This window comes from Schistocerca nitens, chromosome 1 (assembly GCF_023898315.1).
Source record: "Schistocerca nitens isolate TAMUIC-IGC-003100 chromosome 1, iqSchNite1.1, whole genome shotgun sequence".
Taxonomy (NCBI): domain Eukaryota; kingdom Metazoa; phylum Arthropoda; class Insecta; order Orthoptera; family Acrididae; genus Schistocerca; species Schistocerca nitens.
In genome coordinates, this window is record NC_064614.1 from 796853957 (window position 1) to 796871348 (window position 17392).

Genomic DNA, 17392 nt, shown 5'->3' on the forward strand with positions numbered 1-17392 from the left:
TTTGTTTGTTTTTTATTATCAGTAGCATGCAAAAAAATACCTTTAAAGAGTAATGACCTGTGTTATTGTTCGTAATCACTTGACATTTTAGCAGCTGAAAGTTCACTGTGAGTAATTAATTTAAAAAATTAGGGGTCAAATATGTTCTCTCTCAATTCATTAAAGTTTAATAATAATGGATTTTATGCAATTATGTATTTAATAAGCCTCCCCCCCCCCCCCCCAAAAAAAAATCTCTGTGTGTGTGTAGAAAATTCAGTGTTTTGTTGTAAGAGATAAATTGTAGGGTATTTTTACAAAATTGATGTTTGTTTTTTACATTTTCCAGAGAAAATATGACCGATGTAATAATCCAGCATCTTCTGACAAATCAGAAAGTCAGAATAAAATGTCGAGACCTTATAAGGAAAATAGCAATTTTTAAACACCGATTAGCAGTAAGTTTCATTACCTATGTTATTCTGGCATCATTAAATTTAAAATGCCACATACATACAATATAGAAACTGTGTAAGATGCAAGAAAGTATACGTTAAGCTGGAGAATATAAACAAAAGGGAAGAAAAATGTATTTTAGAGATCTCAGATACATTTTCAGCTAGATTAGAGGTTAGATTAGATTCAGTTTTTGTTCCATAGACCCAAAAATAAGATGATTCTGATGGGTGTGGAACAAGTCAGAAAGTATAACATCAAAAACAGAACATTTGAATATAATACTCACTTCCATGGCCAATTGTCAGGAGATTGTTAAAGTATGTAAATAATTACAGTAAACTGGAACTGCTAATATTTGCAGAATAAATGTGCTGTCAGAATGAAACATAATTATGCACCTTTAATAAATTTATCATCCTGGCTATTGTGACCAAGTGCTATCAGAACTGAAATCTAACAGACATTTTTACTTAAGCTGGTTTAACAGTCCCTGTAGTGGGAGTTGCTTATCAAAAAGTCTTTCAAACTCTGTTTAAACTGAGCTTTATCTGAAACCAAGTTTTTAATGATTGCTGGCAATTTATTGACCAAGGTAAGTGATTTTGGATCATTATGTAGATTGTTCTTATACCTACTGCTGACACTACGTATTGAGCTATTGGTTGGAAATAAACACATATTACTTGCAACAAATTTCATTAAGGAAAAATATGCTGAGAAAAAGTGGTTAGAATACCCTGTTCCTTGAATGGATATGTACATGATGTTGAATTCACAACACAAATGAGTCTTATTACACCCTTCTGCACTTTAGAAACTTTTGCTCGGTTTGATGAGTTACCCCAGACTATGATCCCATGTATCATAATAGAATGAACGTAAGCAACGTATGCAAGTTTCCTATTTTTTCCTCCTACAGCTGACATCATTCGCACTGCAAATACAGACTTGTTTAGGTGCTTCAGCAATGCTGTGGTATGACTTTCCAAACTGAATTTATTATCAGGTTGTAATCCCAGAAACTTCACCTGTCAGTCTCTTCAGTCTACATGTCTTCATATGTTATACAAATGCTGGAAGAAAATCTCTTACAGGTTCTGAACTGCATATAGTAGGTCTTTTCTGAATTAGCTTTAACCCATTTGTCAGTGCCAGTGATAATTTGATTGGCAGCCATTTCTAAATCTGTACTTGAGTTTCTAGTTATTGCAATGTTTGTATCTGCAAACAAAACAAACTTAGCATCTGGCAGTGTAACAGATGAGGGATCATTAATGCACACAAGATAAAGCAATGGACCCAAGATAAAACCTCAAGGAACACCCAATCAGATGAAGACTGATTGCTTACTTGACAGTTATTTTACAATGACACCCTTTGTTTAGTGTTAGGTAAGACTCAAACCACTTCGCAGCACTGCCGAAGACACAGGCAAAGGCTCTTGACAGGTCACAAAAAATGCCAACAGCCTCTAATTTGTTACCTAGTGAATTAAGTACATTCTCACTGTATGTGTACTCTGTATCGGAACCCTGAAGGAACCCAAACTGTGACTTGGACAAGATATTGTTTGCTTCCAGATTCTTAAGAAGATGCTTGAATGCAACCTTTTCAAATATTTTTAAAAAAATGTGGCAAAAGTGAAATTGGTCTATAGTTAGACAGTATCTCTTTATCCTCTTCTCGAAAGACATTTCAGCTTATTTTGATTAACTTAGTTGATATGTTATCATAACTGCTAGAATACTTTGATTTTAAGGTTTTTATGATGGATGCTACTTCGTTGAGAGGCGTGAGTGTCATTTCCATTTTACTGAAGCTATTAGTAAAGACTGTTCTCATATACTCCACTGCACTGTTTACTGAATCCAACAAACCCGAGCTGTCAGTAACAGAAACAAAGTACTTATTTAAGAGGTTTGCAACACCACATGCACTTGTCACTAATGTCTCATTTATTTTTAGAGCTGTCTGTTTCTCTTCTTTTTTGGCCCCTACTGTCTGTTTTCACTATATTCCATATAGTTTTGTTGCCTGTTGTAATTATTTTTTTCTCATAATAAAGCTGCTTAGATTTCTATTCTGTTTGCTTCAATATTTTGCAGTATTTTTGTGTAATGCATTACAATGCTAACATCAGAGCTGCCTAGATAGTAGATACAGTCTCCTTTTTGTCCCATACGATATCGTTATTCCTTGTGTAATACTTGGTTTATTTTTAGAGTTCTGTTAGCTTTGAGTTGCCTTTAGGGGAAAACAATTTTCAAAACAGGAAGTAACTTCATTAATGAATGCTTTGCATTTTCCATTTGAGTCAGAAGTATTGTAAAGATATATCCAGTTCCTGTCTTTGTGCAGTCTCCTAAAATTCCCAATTTTTGACTGATTTATTACCTACCTGTACTCAGATTTAATAGATTTTATGTCCTGACAAGTTTCAACATTTAACATAAGATGCTTGGTATGTCATGATCAGACAGCCCAATTACTATTGGTTTTGTGATATGACTTCTCTCGATATGTCTACAATGATGTTATAATAGTGATCTCAGAGCATTTACATACCCTAGTTGCAAAGTTCATGACAATGTTACTGATTGCAGTAATTGTTCTCTGACAGAGCTCTTCAATTAAATCCGTATTAAAATTGCCAGCAACCACTATTTTCTTGTTTCTTACTGTGAGATGGGACAACAGAGCTTCCAGATTTTTTATGAAGAGGTTAAAATTTCCTGAAGGTGGTCTGTATTGTACTTACCATTATAAAGGACTTACTATAAAATACTACTTCTGTTGCACAAGCTTTTAATTGCTGCTCTGAACAAAATTTATTAATATCAATATTCTTGAAATTAAAACAGTTTCTGAAAAATGTGGATGTGGCAACTCCTTCTTTCTCCAGATTTTCTCTACAGAAGTATGAAACTAACTTGAATCCTGTAACATGTCTATACCAGTGGTCAAATGATGTTCAGAGAGCCAGATTATATCAACTGGTTTGGTCAACTCTAATTCTTCAACACAAATAAGCAATTCATTAAGCTTACCCCTTAGTCCTCAGATTTTCTGATGCAATAAGGATAACTGATTTTGTGTACTGACTGAATTACAGCTGTACAAACCTAACTTTTTGTCAGTTTTTGAATATCTCCAGTTTCAATCAGGGACTGTTAGCATGAATTGTGTCATTAAAATTTTCATTCTGGCTGCCTGTGTTATCAATGTGAAAGTCATTTTCCACCTGTCTCTGGTTCTGTCCTCCCTACCCTAAGAAAACTGCTGTTCAATCACTTGTGACAACTATTACTTTACCACAGGCGATAGTGCCCCCCCCCCCAACCCCCCTTAAGTTATTAGCTATAACCCAGACAGTTATCCCTTCCCTTCCCTGTTGAAGCGAAGCCCATGCCTAGTATAGTCCCACCCACTAACAGAGTCAACATTGCAGTAAGATCCCATACCTGATCCAAGCAGCCATTCCACTTCTAAATTAACTCTCCTAACAGAAGAGTTTAAATGATTCCAGTCATGGCACCTCAAAACAGACACAAGCCCAACACCAGTATGTCTCGTTGCTGAAGTTATCTTTATGAGCCACCATCAATTGAATAATTATGGTCCCTGTCTAAGCTGTTGCCTGCCCCACCCACTATTACCATGGTGTCTTCCTTTGTGGAATCTTTGCAAAGTGAACTTACATCCTGTATCATCTGATACAGACTTGCAGTAGATTTAAAAAAATTGTGACATGGTAAACTGACCCTTGTTCATCCTGCAACAGTTGGCCAACACCTCGACCATGTGAACTACCTGACAACAAAACTTTCTTTTTCTTCACAACTTTTTTTTCTGACTTCTTATGTCTCAAACACTTTTTGAAAGTTTGTTGTGTCCTGTCTACTCCTACATCTACTTGTGGTTCATCTGCTTCCAACTGTGACAACAGATCAAACCTGTTTTTCACATTAATAGCAAAACTGCTGGAGAAAGTCATATTCCTATTTCTTCTAAAACCTGTTGTCACTTCTCACCTCTTTTTTCCCCACGTCCCCCTTAAGCTTTCCAGATCTTGTTTTGCCTTATCTATTTCCGCCTGAAGGGCAGCAGTCTTCTGCTCCTGTTACACTATCTTCCTATCTCTACAGTAAATCCTGCACAACCAATGAGCCTTGTTTATCTCACCAATTCCCACACCACTACAATCACCCACATGAGAGAAACTGCAATGACCTTCACACCAGACCCTGGAACTAAAAATACTATGCAAGTCGTACACTTCTCACTCATGACAAACAAATTTTAGCTTTAGTCTAAATTAAACAAGAATAACTTTCAATTCCTATATAAAATTTCTTGGAAAGTTTAGGCCTAAAGTTTGAATGCTAATAGAAACAATTAAATCTGTATTGTTTACATAATGAAACAAAAGTAAACAAAGAACTGAGCCTACACTACATGAACTTTTTGCTTATTTTCGAACTTTCCGCATTGGCTGCTTAATAGAGAGCCAAGTGGATAGCATTAAGAATACACTGACAACATAAACTGTACTTTATTGAAATAATCACATTACTTACAGTATACAATAACATAAACAAAAGCTAGGCTAAAATTTGTGCCTACAGAATGCCAACATAAATTTGACACTAAAATCTAATAATAATAGATGAAAATGAGTAATGAAATCTTAGGATTTTGGAAACAGGACTTAAAGCAGCCTATTGCAGTGGTGAAAGAAGCTAGTGAGAGGCATGGAAAGAATCCAATGCAACAAAAAGAAAAGTACCACTGAATGCTGGTGACAAGATAAGCAGCAGTGAACTATTGCTTACAAATTTCATATTCTAGTCATACCTCATATTTTCTGCAAATAAAATTTTCGTTCTAAATTAAATAAAAGTTCAATATGGAAAGGAGAATTTTCTACATAACCAATCAACAGTAGAGACAGGGACACTTGGAAAAATCTCAAAATCATTAGATTTTAGACACAGTGATTCTTTCATCTGACAAACAAGAAGAGGAGCTGTGGGAAACAGGACTATCAAGAATTAATTAGGGAAGTCATCTAGAACCACACATAAAGGGAGAAACAGCAGGAAGACATTTAAACCAGGGTCCTGCACAAATGTCTGTATTAATTTTTGATTAGTCTCATTTCATGAAACCTTTATTCCCTTCTGCTGACCAGACAGAGCTCTGATAGCAAAAGCTAATGATTTTGTGGCTGTCTGTGTGCCTCCCAAATGCTTTACATTTCCTTTGTGCTATCTGTGTTATCTTCCTTGATCTTGCTTGCTCTGATTTTTCTTGCTTAGCTCTTTGTAAATGAGTCTTCTGTTCAGAAATGTTCATATTCATGTTCTTAACTACTCAATATTACTTTCTGTTCTGGTCTAGCAGCAGTCAGTAAATTCTTTCCATCTGTTAGTGTACATCCATTTCTTTTGTTGTTTGCTATTTTGTTAAGATTTTTCTGCAAAGAAATCTTCCTAATTATGTTTGCTTGTTTCACGTCCATTGTAGGTGATTGGTTTCCCATAACTGACACTAGTACTCATAGATGAGACAGGATCAGTTTCTGTATTCTATGTGTCTTGCCTTTGTTTCACAGTATGTCTCTGTAGGAATGTACTGCTAAAGAATGAAGAGCATTCCGAACATTATTGCTTATCAAAAGGTTAAAACTTTAATGTAGTATGCAGGCTGAATCCAGTAAGAATTGGCAATCACTCACCTGTAAGTGAATTATGTGTCATGCATGTGCACATTGGCACTTGGTCACCTCTAGATGAATTATATGTCATGCGTATTGCACATCTAAAGATTGTATAAGCTTAATATCTTTCGAGCTTCCACTCTTCTACTTCTTAGTGTAGGTGTGCACGCACCCACCCACCCACCCACCCACCCACACACACATAACACACACACACACACACACACACACACACACACGCAACAACACACACCTCCCTAAATGTACAGCAGCTCTTGACCCTTAATGTACGCTGTTTGTGGGGGGTTTGAGTGGGGAACAGGATGGGGAGTGAAGATGTGTGGGATACAGAAGGGGTAGATAAGTATTGAGAGCTAGGAGACAGAGAGATATGCAACATTTACAAGGCTCTATTAGGGGAAAAGAATCATGTAGTCACAAATTTTTGCACAGTGCTAGGCAGAAGTGTCCTGAATGACATACTAAAAATCATGACCGGTGGGGTGTGAGCATTGGGTTGGGGGTGGGTTTAAAGATATTTTTTTATGTTCTTCTTGAATAACTTGAAGACCATGGCTTTTAGCGAAAAGTTAACCAATAAAGAATTAAACTACATTAAATATCCTACAAAGTAGGTCCTACTCATTTTTTCACTAGGACTAATAGTTTCCTTGTTCAGAGGCTGAAAAATTGCAATTACTAAGAATATTGTTCTAATGGCATAAATTAATGTTTACCTTTAAATGAAGTGGGTTAAAAACAAATATTAAATGCATGCAGCAAATCTAAGTGCAGTAGAGCCATATTAAGGTATAAATCATGTCCTGTGGGTGTGACAGGTAGAGGGGGAGAGAAGTGTGGGGTAGAAAGGGAAGCTAGGTTACCAGATTGTGTTCATGCACTTATCTCTTTCATAGGTGTGCAAACTGAAGCTCGAGTAGGTGATTCCCCACTCTACCTATGCCATTAAGTCACAAGAAGCAACTACAGGGTGTTTCTCAAAGTTATACTATCCCTCCACAGCACACCTGATGAATCACTAGTGATGCAGTGTGCAGACACGGCCTGGAGTGTTTATTTTGTACGAAATTCATTAACACTGCATGGAATGCAGATAAGAGTTACTTATAACATTAATGCAGGTAATGCATGTCGACAGAATGTACATAAATTGCTGCACAGTGTTGTACACTGCTAGAGGAGAAAATAATGCTTAAGTCAGCCTGTCCAGCAGCTGTAGTCTCCTTCTGGGTAAGGCACTTTTCCCCACCATGAGCACTACTTGTGTTTTACTTTACAACCAGGCTATACCTCCCCAGCAATTCCAGTCCAGGTCTCTGATGCGAGTAGGCAAAATAACTTTACTGATCCCGTATTTGTATAGTGGATATTTTCAGTGTATTAAATGAGTACGTATTTGCAGTTGTTATGTGAGCTGTAATATAAAATATGTTGCTCTGTGTTTAATTTCTAAGTCTGATGTTGTAAGTAACCTATGTGGTGTTTGTGGGAAAGGGGTTGGATTGGTAAATGTGGCAACGTCCTGCTGTATATCATTGACAGCATGTTGTAAAGCCATGTAATTGTGTTTTATTGATTTGGTGGTGAATTAATGAATGACCAAAAAGTTACTGCATGTCCCTCACAATTAAATGTGTTACTGATAGATTACATAAAGCTTTTTCCATTCAGGAATTGATGGCACTTGTAAAGCGGACTGCACTGCTTGCTGCCACTTACCACACATCCACAGTACATTTTCCAAGATTGGTGTGAATATGCCTAATGGACTGGAACTGATCATGTTCAAGTCTAGGACAGTAATCTACTTGATTTATGTTGAAATATCTGAAGTTCTGTAACATATAGGTGACCTCTTCCTGTTGCAGAGTGAGACAATTTAAGCCCCAGGGTCTCTCCAGATTTTGGGAGAGCTGAGGCTGGGGTGATAAATTTCATACCCCTCATGCTGTAAAAATTATTCCAGCCAGTGGTAGTGAGACAATGAAATCGGCATTGTTGAGTACATATTGACAGCATGCTACATTTGGAAAAGCCAGTTCAGTGTGTTAGATGGTTGACAGCTCAGGCTGTTGAGCTTTTTGTACATAATAGTTCACTCAACAGTTGCAAATAAGTACTCAATAAACTGAAAATATCTCCACTATATAAACACTAGCTCAGTATAGTTATTTTGTCTACTCAAATAAGGGATTGGGAGAAGAATTGCTGGGAAGGTGTAGTCTGTAAACTGAAAAGTGAGCAGCATTTATGGTGGGGCAAGTTTCCTTTCCCAGAAGAACCCTTCAGTTTCTATACAGAGGACTAAGAATCAATTTCTCCTCTAACAGCATAGAGCAGTGTGCAGAGATTTTTGTGGATTCCATCCATAAGCATTACCTGTGTTAGTGTTATTAGTAACTCATATCTGTAAATAGTCTTCACAGGTTTGCCGCCGGATCACATTGTACAGATTCCACAATGTTTCCTCGGAGCAACTGTCTGACATCTTCAGGTGGTTTAGCCTTGCTGGTGGCTGGTCGTACCTAGCCACCATCAAGATCGAACCACCTGAAGATGTTGGTCAGTTTCTCCAAGGAAATATTGTGGAATTTGCACAACGTGATCCAGTGGCAAACCTGTGAAGACTGTTTACATCATATTCGCCGTGAAATCATGAAGAGCCACAACTCATATCTGCATTTCACAAAGTATTAACGCATTTTGAGCAAAATAAACACTCCCTGGGAATGCCTGCGCACTGCGTTCTCAGTGATTCATAAGGCATGCTGTGGGAGACCAGTATTGTAGGGTAAATAAAGTTGGGAACCACCAGCTTGAGCTTCAGTTTGCAGACTACGAAGGAGGGAAGTGAATGAAAACATTTTGGCGACCTACCTTCCCATGCACTTCTACCCCACATATCTCGCCCCTCCATGTTGTTAAATACCCAGAACACAACTTGTTTCATAATACGGATCTATTGCGCTTAGGTGTGGTACACACATTTAATATTTGTTTTTAACCCACTTTGTCAAAGATAAACATTAACTTTATACTGTTAGAACAATATTATTAATAATATGTGATTTTTCCATCCCCTGAATATGGAAAACATTAGTCCTAGAGAAGAAATTATTAGGACCATCTTTTTAGGAAATTTATTGTATTTTTAATTCTCTAATGGGAAACATTTTCACTAGAAGCCACAATTTTTGAATTATTCGAGAAAAACATAAAAAAATGAACTTTAAACCCATCCCCACCGCGACACTCACAACCCATTGATCAGGATTTTTAGTATGTTGTTCATGACGATCCCTCATAGCACTGCAAAAAATTTTGGATTACATTATATTGTTTCTGTACTTTCCTTCATTGACTGGACTAAAATGAGGAATGAAAGTGTGGGAGTTGGTGCGGGGGGCACAGAATGGAATGTCTGAGGACGGGGTTAACAGAGGGTTAAGTGGGTAGTATTGCAGGAACAGGTGTTGTACTGGAGGAATAGTTCCCTCCCAGTTGCATAGTTCAGAAGGATTGGTCCACAGGCAGAGGTTTCAAATGCAGTTGTTGAAGCAGTTAAAGTTATCTTTGCTGTGATGTAAGATATGTTCCACAGCTGGTTGATCAAGATTATGGCTAGCCACCATGGCCACTCAAGCAGCTTGGCAGTTCCCTGCTTATTTAGAAAACTTCAGAGTAGTTGCAGCATATTGGCAGATGATTTCGCTGTATTTATACAATGTACTACATCTGAATGAGATGTGAAATGCCTCTAGCAGGACTTCAGTAGGAGGCGACAAGTCAGTGTGTAAGTGATAGATGTGTCATCTTGCTTAACTAAAAAGGGATGACAAAGGGGGCGCAGAACTTGGAGCAGAAGTGAAATAGGGATGCACTAAAAGATTGCATAGGTTAGGTGGGTAACAGAATACCATTTTGGGGGGTGAAAGCAGGGTCTTGGTTAGGATATCCCTCATAATGGTTGAGCTGCTCGAGGTCTGAGTGATAAGATGGCTACTGGGCTGTGGCTTATTTGCAGCACTGATGGGTTTTGTTGAGATTACATGAAGAAATGGAGCAGATCTGTTTTGTGGACAGTCTATGCAGCAATTTTCTCACAATGCTCCTGGTGTCTTCTAATCCTCATTGTTGGCCACCATATTCCCAGTCCCATAACCTCACTCTTTCCTCTCTCGTTGTATGCTAATCCAGTCCTAACAATATCTTATTATTTCCATTCGTTCTCCCCCCCCCTCCCTCCCCCCTCTCACGCGCGTGCGTGTTTGTGTGTGTGTGTGTGTGTGTGTGTGTGTGTGTGTGTGTGTACTTTAATTAGAAAGAGACTAAAAGCTCGAAAGCTTCTTCTACACTGTTATGTGTGTCTGTGCACCTCTCTTCAACCACCTATCAGTAAATAGTTGCCTTGTATCATTGTGTAATATCCACTATGATTCTATTTTACATAATTATTCATTAAATAATAGCAATAAGGCTATTTTCAAGCTAAAATCAAATTTAAGTATTACCATAGGTAGTTACAGACTTTTTGGGCAGTTTTGTTTTCTCAGTATAGAAATTAGTGCTTGCAGACATTGTTGTCATTGGAGACCTTAACAGTGCCACTGTTTTCACCAACTCCTTTGTGTTCATATTTTTGTATGTGAATTGTTTTCAAGTATTATTCATTAAGTGTTACATTTTAGATTTTCTTGTTAAATTCTTAATGTTTTCGATCCAAGTTTATTCCAGTAATTTTATTTGCATATGACTTCCAGGTTCAGCTCCCAGAACGAGTTGTAATATATGAACTATATGCAGGAGATTCCACAGGAATGCATTATCGAGTGAAAGAAAAAATTAATCAAAAATTGGAATGTAATCTACTAGTAGTATGCACAAACAGTCTTGTTTTGTGTCAGGAGAAACGTTTGCAATGTCTTACATTTGAAGGTACGAAAGAGAGAGAATGGGTCATGGAATGTGCCATACGGTACATAAAAGTTGTTGGGGGTCCTCCAGGTCGTGAAGGCCTGCTCTTAGGGTTGAAAGATGGTCAAGTGTGGAAGATATATCTCGACAATCCATTTCCTGTGCACCTTCTTAAGGTAGATTCTGCTGTAAGATGCCTTGATCTGAGTCCGTCAAGAAAGAAGTTAGCTGTGGTTGATGAAAGCAGTCAGTGCCTTGTTTATGATCTTGTTAAAAAGGAATTATTGTTTCAGGTAAGTGATCCATGTTACAGTTTGCATCTGAATGTAAATGTGTTGTTTGTTAATGGTTTAGTGCCAGAGTGCACACATACAATTTCATTCAATTTCATTTATTGCTACACTGCATTAACAGTAGAACTGAATAGTTTCTGACATTCCTAAAATGGCAGAAAGGGGTCGTTTTGACCCTGCATAAAATATTTTCATATTTGAATTAAACAAGTACTTTATTATAGTGTATGGTAATCGCTACCTTTTTCAGGTTATAATAATAGATATTAAATACAACAATGCTAATGTGTTTTCTAAACAGTAGATTTTTATGCATTAGCCATTTGTAAAACCTAGACACATTTAATATACATGCTCCTTATTTTACTCACAAAAGTTATACACGCGGCTTTGTTATACTTTTTACTCAGGTCATTGGGATCTGCTAGACGCACTTAGCACAGTTGATTTCTATTTTACACACACATTTCCCATAACCGGCTTTGTGACACTTTACACTGTTGTCAGTTGCCTTGTAGCCTTTGCACGGGCTAGTTTGGCACTTCTTCCACTTTTTAGATGATTTTGGTCCCATATCCTCTTCTTTTTTCTGTTGTTTATTCTGCTCTTATGTCTCCTTGAGTTTATTCTCCAGCTGAAGTATGAACTTCTTTCTTTCGTGTATTTACAGGCTATTTGCTGAACCATGTCCACCCCATACTTCATCGATTTATAGAATATAATGGTTTGAGATTTCGTCTTTCCTTCTTTGCTTATTGCTACTTCAGCAAGTAGTGTATTGACAAGAATTACATTTTTATTTTTCTTTTCTTGGTATACGGTCATTGTTCAGTCTCTGTTGCCAGTCTGGTGCAGGATGTATGTAGAGTGTATTTCAACATTTTGCTTCTTTGCCCTATCAGGGATTTCACACCAGATCTTGTTTATTGTACTATATAATTAAGTTTTTTTGTTTGAGTTCCTTAGCAAGTTGAAGAGACGTGAAAAAGCTGTGTGTCATCACGCTTCTACCTTGATTTATAAATGGCTCCAGGAGACACAGAACAGTATACTGTCTGAGTAGTTGGTTCTCTCAATGCTTGTCCTGTTTCCAGAGGCATGGGAACACAGTACACATATACATTGTCACTACAGGGGCAGTAGTCCAGAATTTGAGGCCATATTTGTCAGGTTTGTTGGGCTTGAATTGAGTGAGCTTCCATATGTTTTGCTTGGCAATAGATGCTCACCTATAGTTGCATTTTCTCCAGTGGGTTAAAAAGAGTTCTTTTTTCCAAGAACTTTCACCAAATTTGACATACTAAAGCAGATTCGTTGGCTATCAGGTGTTCATGTCAGATTGCTTTTTCATCAGAACAGAGAAACATGAGAAACTCCTGAAACCTGTCACTTGGCATAACCACGTTGAGCAAAGTAGGCCCTGAAGAATGCAACCAAAGACCATACACAGACTTACCTTTTGTGCAAATGACTTACTTACTTACTCACCCCTTGGTGCTATAGTATTTGTAGGGCCTGGCCTCTCTGACAATCGCAGCACAGTCTTGATGATCTTTTGCTTGTCTCTTTCTCAGGTCATTGTCCACATCAGCCAGCCATCACTTCTGTGGTGTCCACCCCAATAGCTGAGTGGCCAGCGTGACAGATTGCCGTCCTGCTGGCCCGGGTTCGATTCCCATCTGGGTCGGAGATTTTCTCCGCTCAGGGACTGGATGTTGTGCTGTCTTCATCATCATTTCATCCCCATCTGGCACGCAGGTCACCCAATGTGGCGTTGAATGTAATAAGACCTGCACCAAGGTGGCCAGACCTGCGTCGCAAGGGGTCTCATGGCCAATGACGCAAAATGCTCATTTCCATTTCCACTTCTGTGGTATCTATTTGCACCACCTGCCACCTGGTTTTCCTTTGTAGACCTTATTTACAGATCTGTCCTCTATCATTCGCTCTACATGGCCCAACTGTCTTAATCTGTTGCACTTGATTTCCGAAAGTAGGTCAGTGTAACCATATACTGCTTCCAATTCCTTTTTTTCCCATACTCTCCACTGCCGTGCCTCACTCACTGCTCCAAAAATCTTTCTTAATATTTTCCTCTCCGATCTTTTCAGAGACTTCTCTTCAGGCAAAGTCATTGTCCATGTTTCTGAGCCATACATTACCACTGGCCTTTTAACCATTCAGTAGTCTGTTACCTTTGATTTTCTACTCAGGCTACATGAATGCATAATCGTAATACCCAATAAGATCTGTTTCCCACAGCAATCCTTGCCTTTCTTTAATCAGTTATGCTGTTATGTCATGGCTTACCAATGCTCCAAAGTGTTGGAACTTCTCTCCTCTCATAGTTGGGCCCATGCAAGGTGATGTATTTCTCTTTAACAACAGTGTTTCTCCTGAACGCAAAGAGATGCCGTGTTTTGGTGTCATTTACTCGAAGTTCCAACATCTCTCCCTTCTTTTCTAGTCTGCCAAATCCTTCTTCCAGCTCTTTCTGCTTTCTAGACAGCATACATACATCATTGGCATATGTTAGGTTTTAATTCATACAGTTAAAAAGTGCCACCCAGGCTATTGATCTTCACATTTCTTGTTACTCTTTCCAACACTGTGTTGAAAAGTAGTGTGGATAACAAACCCTCATCATAACCCTTGGTTAATTCAAGTTCTTTATTGAGTTCTCCCTCTACATTCAATTGGTATTTTGTGCTGGTGAGGGTAATTTGTGCCAATCTAATTAACTTATGTGGGTGTTCCACACACATTAGTGACTGATACAGCTTTTTTTTTATTTTAATGCTACCGTAAGTCTGTTTGAAATCTACATGGAGCTGATGTACATCACATAGTGACGATATGATCAGTCTTTGACCTGCGCTGTCGAAAACCTCACAAGTCTACAATTACCTCTTCTGTAATTGGAGCGAGTATCATAGCAATGACTTTGTTCACAACACTGGGTAAAGTCACCCCACGGTAATTCTCACAGTTTGCTTTGTCCTTTTTCATATGAATGTGGAAAATAATGGCCAGGTTCCACTGGCCTAGTGTCACTTCTTTTTCCCATATTTCAATAATCAGCTGGTGGACAATCCTTGTCTGATGTTTATCCTCACCCTTTATCATCTCTGCTGAACTGTTATCATTCCCTGGAACCTTATTATTCTTCAGACTTTTGATGCCATCCCAACTTCCTCCATTGTTGGTGTAGGTGCAGGTATTTCATCCTGGTTAAATTTTGGCATGGCTGATCACTCTCTGTTTCGATTTCTCCTGGTATTATCTTCTGTAGTAACATTCAGCAGTTCACTAAAATGTTCAGCCCACAGGTCTAATTCTGTTTTCTCCTCCTAAAAAATTTCCTTCTTGATTTATGCTGTATACAATTTGTGGTTGAAAGCCTTTCTTCAATCCCTGGACTGTTTTTTAATGTTTCCTTGTGCGCTGGTCATTATGTTCACCTTCTAGCTCCATAATCCATCTCTGCCCTGATTCTCATTCCTTTCATTTGCCTCTTTCCTTTTCTTCGTGAATTCTTCTATATTAAATTGTGTTGATGTGTTTTATCATTTTCTTTCTGCCACACTCCTCTCTGTCGTTGCATTTTTAGTCTTCATCAAAATATCCTGCCCTTTGCCCCCTTTCTTCTGTACCCAAACTTCTTCTATGGGGTCTTGTAGAACATCTTTCATGATACTTCTCTTCGATACTTTCCAATGTCCAGTTTTGCTTAGCCTCAGGCTTCTTCTGTTGTTCTGCCCGCAGTAAGTTGCCTGTATTTCACTCTTACCATATAATGATCTAAGTCACAGTCAGCTCTCCTACAGTTATCAATCTCAAGGATTTGAGTTGCATGTCTGCTGACAACTACAACATGGTCAATTTGATTGAAAGTGGTGCAGTCCGACAAACCCCATATGGCTTTCCTTATGTTCTTTCTCTGGAGCCTTGTACTCTTCATTACCATTTCACTGCCCAAGGCAAACCTAGTAAGTTTTTGTTCACTTTTATTTGACATATCATGCGAGCTTTCCTCTCCACTGTCCCTCTAAAGACTTCTTCTTTTCCCACTTTTTCATTGAAGTGCCATAACACTATCTTCACTTGTTGCCTTGGTTTACCTTCTAATTCCTGTTCTAGTCGACCATAAAATTCATCTTTCATTTCGTCCTCCTCATGTTCTGTAGGTGCATACACATATACAAACATTATGACGAAAAAACGGGCCTTCATTCTTAAAAAGTCCATATCCTTTTACTTACAGGGTTAAAATTCAAAGCTGCTGCTTTATGCTTATTGTATAAAAGAAAGACTATGCCACCTACTGTACGGTTATCCCCTCCACTATACAGAATTGTGTAACTGCCATCTCCGTCCCCCTAACCTCTTGAATTGCATCAACTCCTATGCTGTATTTCTTCATCTTTTTTTGAACCCATGTAGAGTTCCTGGTTTGTTCAAAGTTCCACATACCAAGCAGCAAAGTAAATGTATTTTTCTGTTTGCATTGTCCTTTTCCTTGCATTGTTTTATCATCAGTATCATCAGTCCAGCTGCTCCTGCCTGTGAGTTTTGAAACAGCATATTTTTCCCATATGGGATTGTTTGACCCATGATTGATCCCCAATGTGGAGGACCAGGATTTGCACAGGTTTACTCGTTTAGGGAAGCTGGCTTCACCACACACCTAGAGCCCTCCTTGCCCTATGTTGTGGGATATACCCTGTCTGGCTCCTCTGTCAAGACCGCTCTTACTTGTGTGACCTTGCTGGTTGCTATGCTACTGTTGGCACAGCACTATACTCTCTACTTTGTCAGAGCATGCATGCCCTCTCCACCTGGCACTGAAGGTGCCTTCAACAAGGCTGTGTCCCTCGGACGCTTTTACTATCAACTTTACCTGTCTCTCAAGTGACACGGTCTAATCTCTCTCTCTCTCTCTCTCTCTCTTTCAAGAGATGTAGCATGGCTTTGTCAAAAATAAGATAGAAAGCACAGATGATAGAATCGCCTACTCATTGGCAGGCAAAAATAGTGGCACCTCCTCTCTCCTTTAGAATGTACACACCCAATCTTCTTCCGCATGGTTCCAGCCCTCACGGCCATCCTTGGTAGAGGCGTTCAAATGGGCCTGCTGTGATGGATGAGGGAAGGGCTGATGTAGATCAACATTTGAATCCTTCTCTACCAAAGTCCACATTATCATCAGTGAAGTCAATTTCCAGTTCAGTGTTGAAATGTAAGAGATGTAACATTTCTTCATCAAAGTCCACACTGATGAGACATGTTCAGAAATGTCTTTCACAGACAAAGAATATTATATGAATGACACGATATAAACTGTGGCAGTTTGGAAGACACATGTGCCAAGATACAACAATGAGCAGCAACAACTCTGCATGACCCTTTATTCTTGCTGCTTCATTGTTGATTATTTATGTACATTCAGAAGAGAAATTACGGTGGTTTCAAATTGACCCTTTCACTGTTGGAAGTATATTGAATAAAATGTCCAAGAAAATATGACTGTTTTACATATCCTAAACATCATCGTCAAGAGGAGAAAAAATTAGGATGAGTCATATGTTTTCATGAATGAAATAAAAAAGGTGAATATAATCTTGAAGAAAAATGTATGGCAGGACATTTTGGCCCATTTCTCCATTCTGGTGTTAAAGAATGTTATATGGTAGAGAAAAAGGGGGGAAAATGTCAAAGAAAGATTAAATGCTGATGCAGTAGATATATTATCATCTTAATTATAATCGTCCATCTTTCAAGCTGTTTTTTTGTCACTTCCTGAATCTTTACATCTATTATTTGTAATTTTTTCCTTGTTTTATTATTTCAGCATAAAATGTTTCAAATTTATGAGTGTCTAATTTTTACCTTACTTCTATATTAAGGGGTTGTTATTTAAAAATTACAGTACTTATATTTCTGGAAGCTAGTTTTGTCATTTCAAGTCATTGTTTAATATCCACATTACTTCTGTTGTTGTCAATTA

At 38.2% G+C, this 17392-nt stretch overlaps 1 protein-coding gene across 4 annotated transcripts in view; it reads left to right on the top strand.

The window, feature by feature from the left end:
• Window positions 1-17392, top strand: part of LOC126262378 (intraflagellar transport protein 122 homolog) — a 241108-nt gene that overhangs the window by 58596 nt on the left and 165120 nt on the right. For all 4 annotated transcript variants that reach the window (XM_049959003.1, XM_049958996.1, XM_049958986.1 and 1 more), the window contains exons 9-10: window positions 329-437; window positions 10939-11385. In XM_049959003.1, coding sequence (XP_049814960.1) covers window positions 329-437; window positions 10939-11385 — 556 coding nt within the window. The remainder of the gene's footprint in view (window positions 1-328; window positions 438-10938; window positions 11386-17392) is intronic.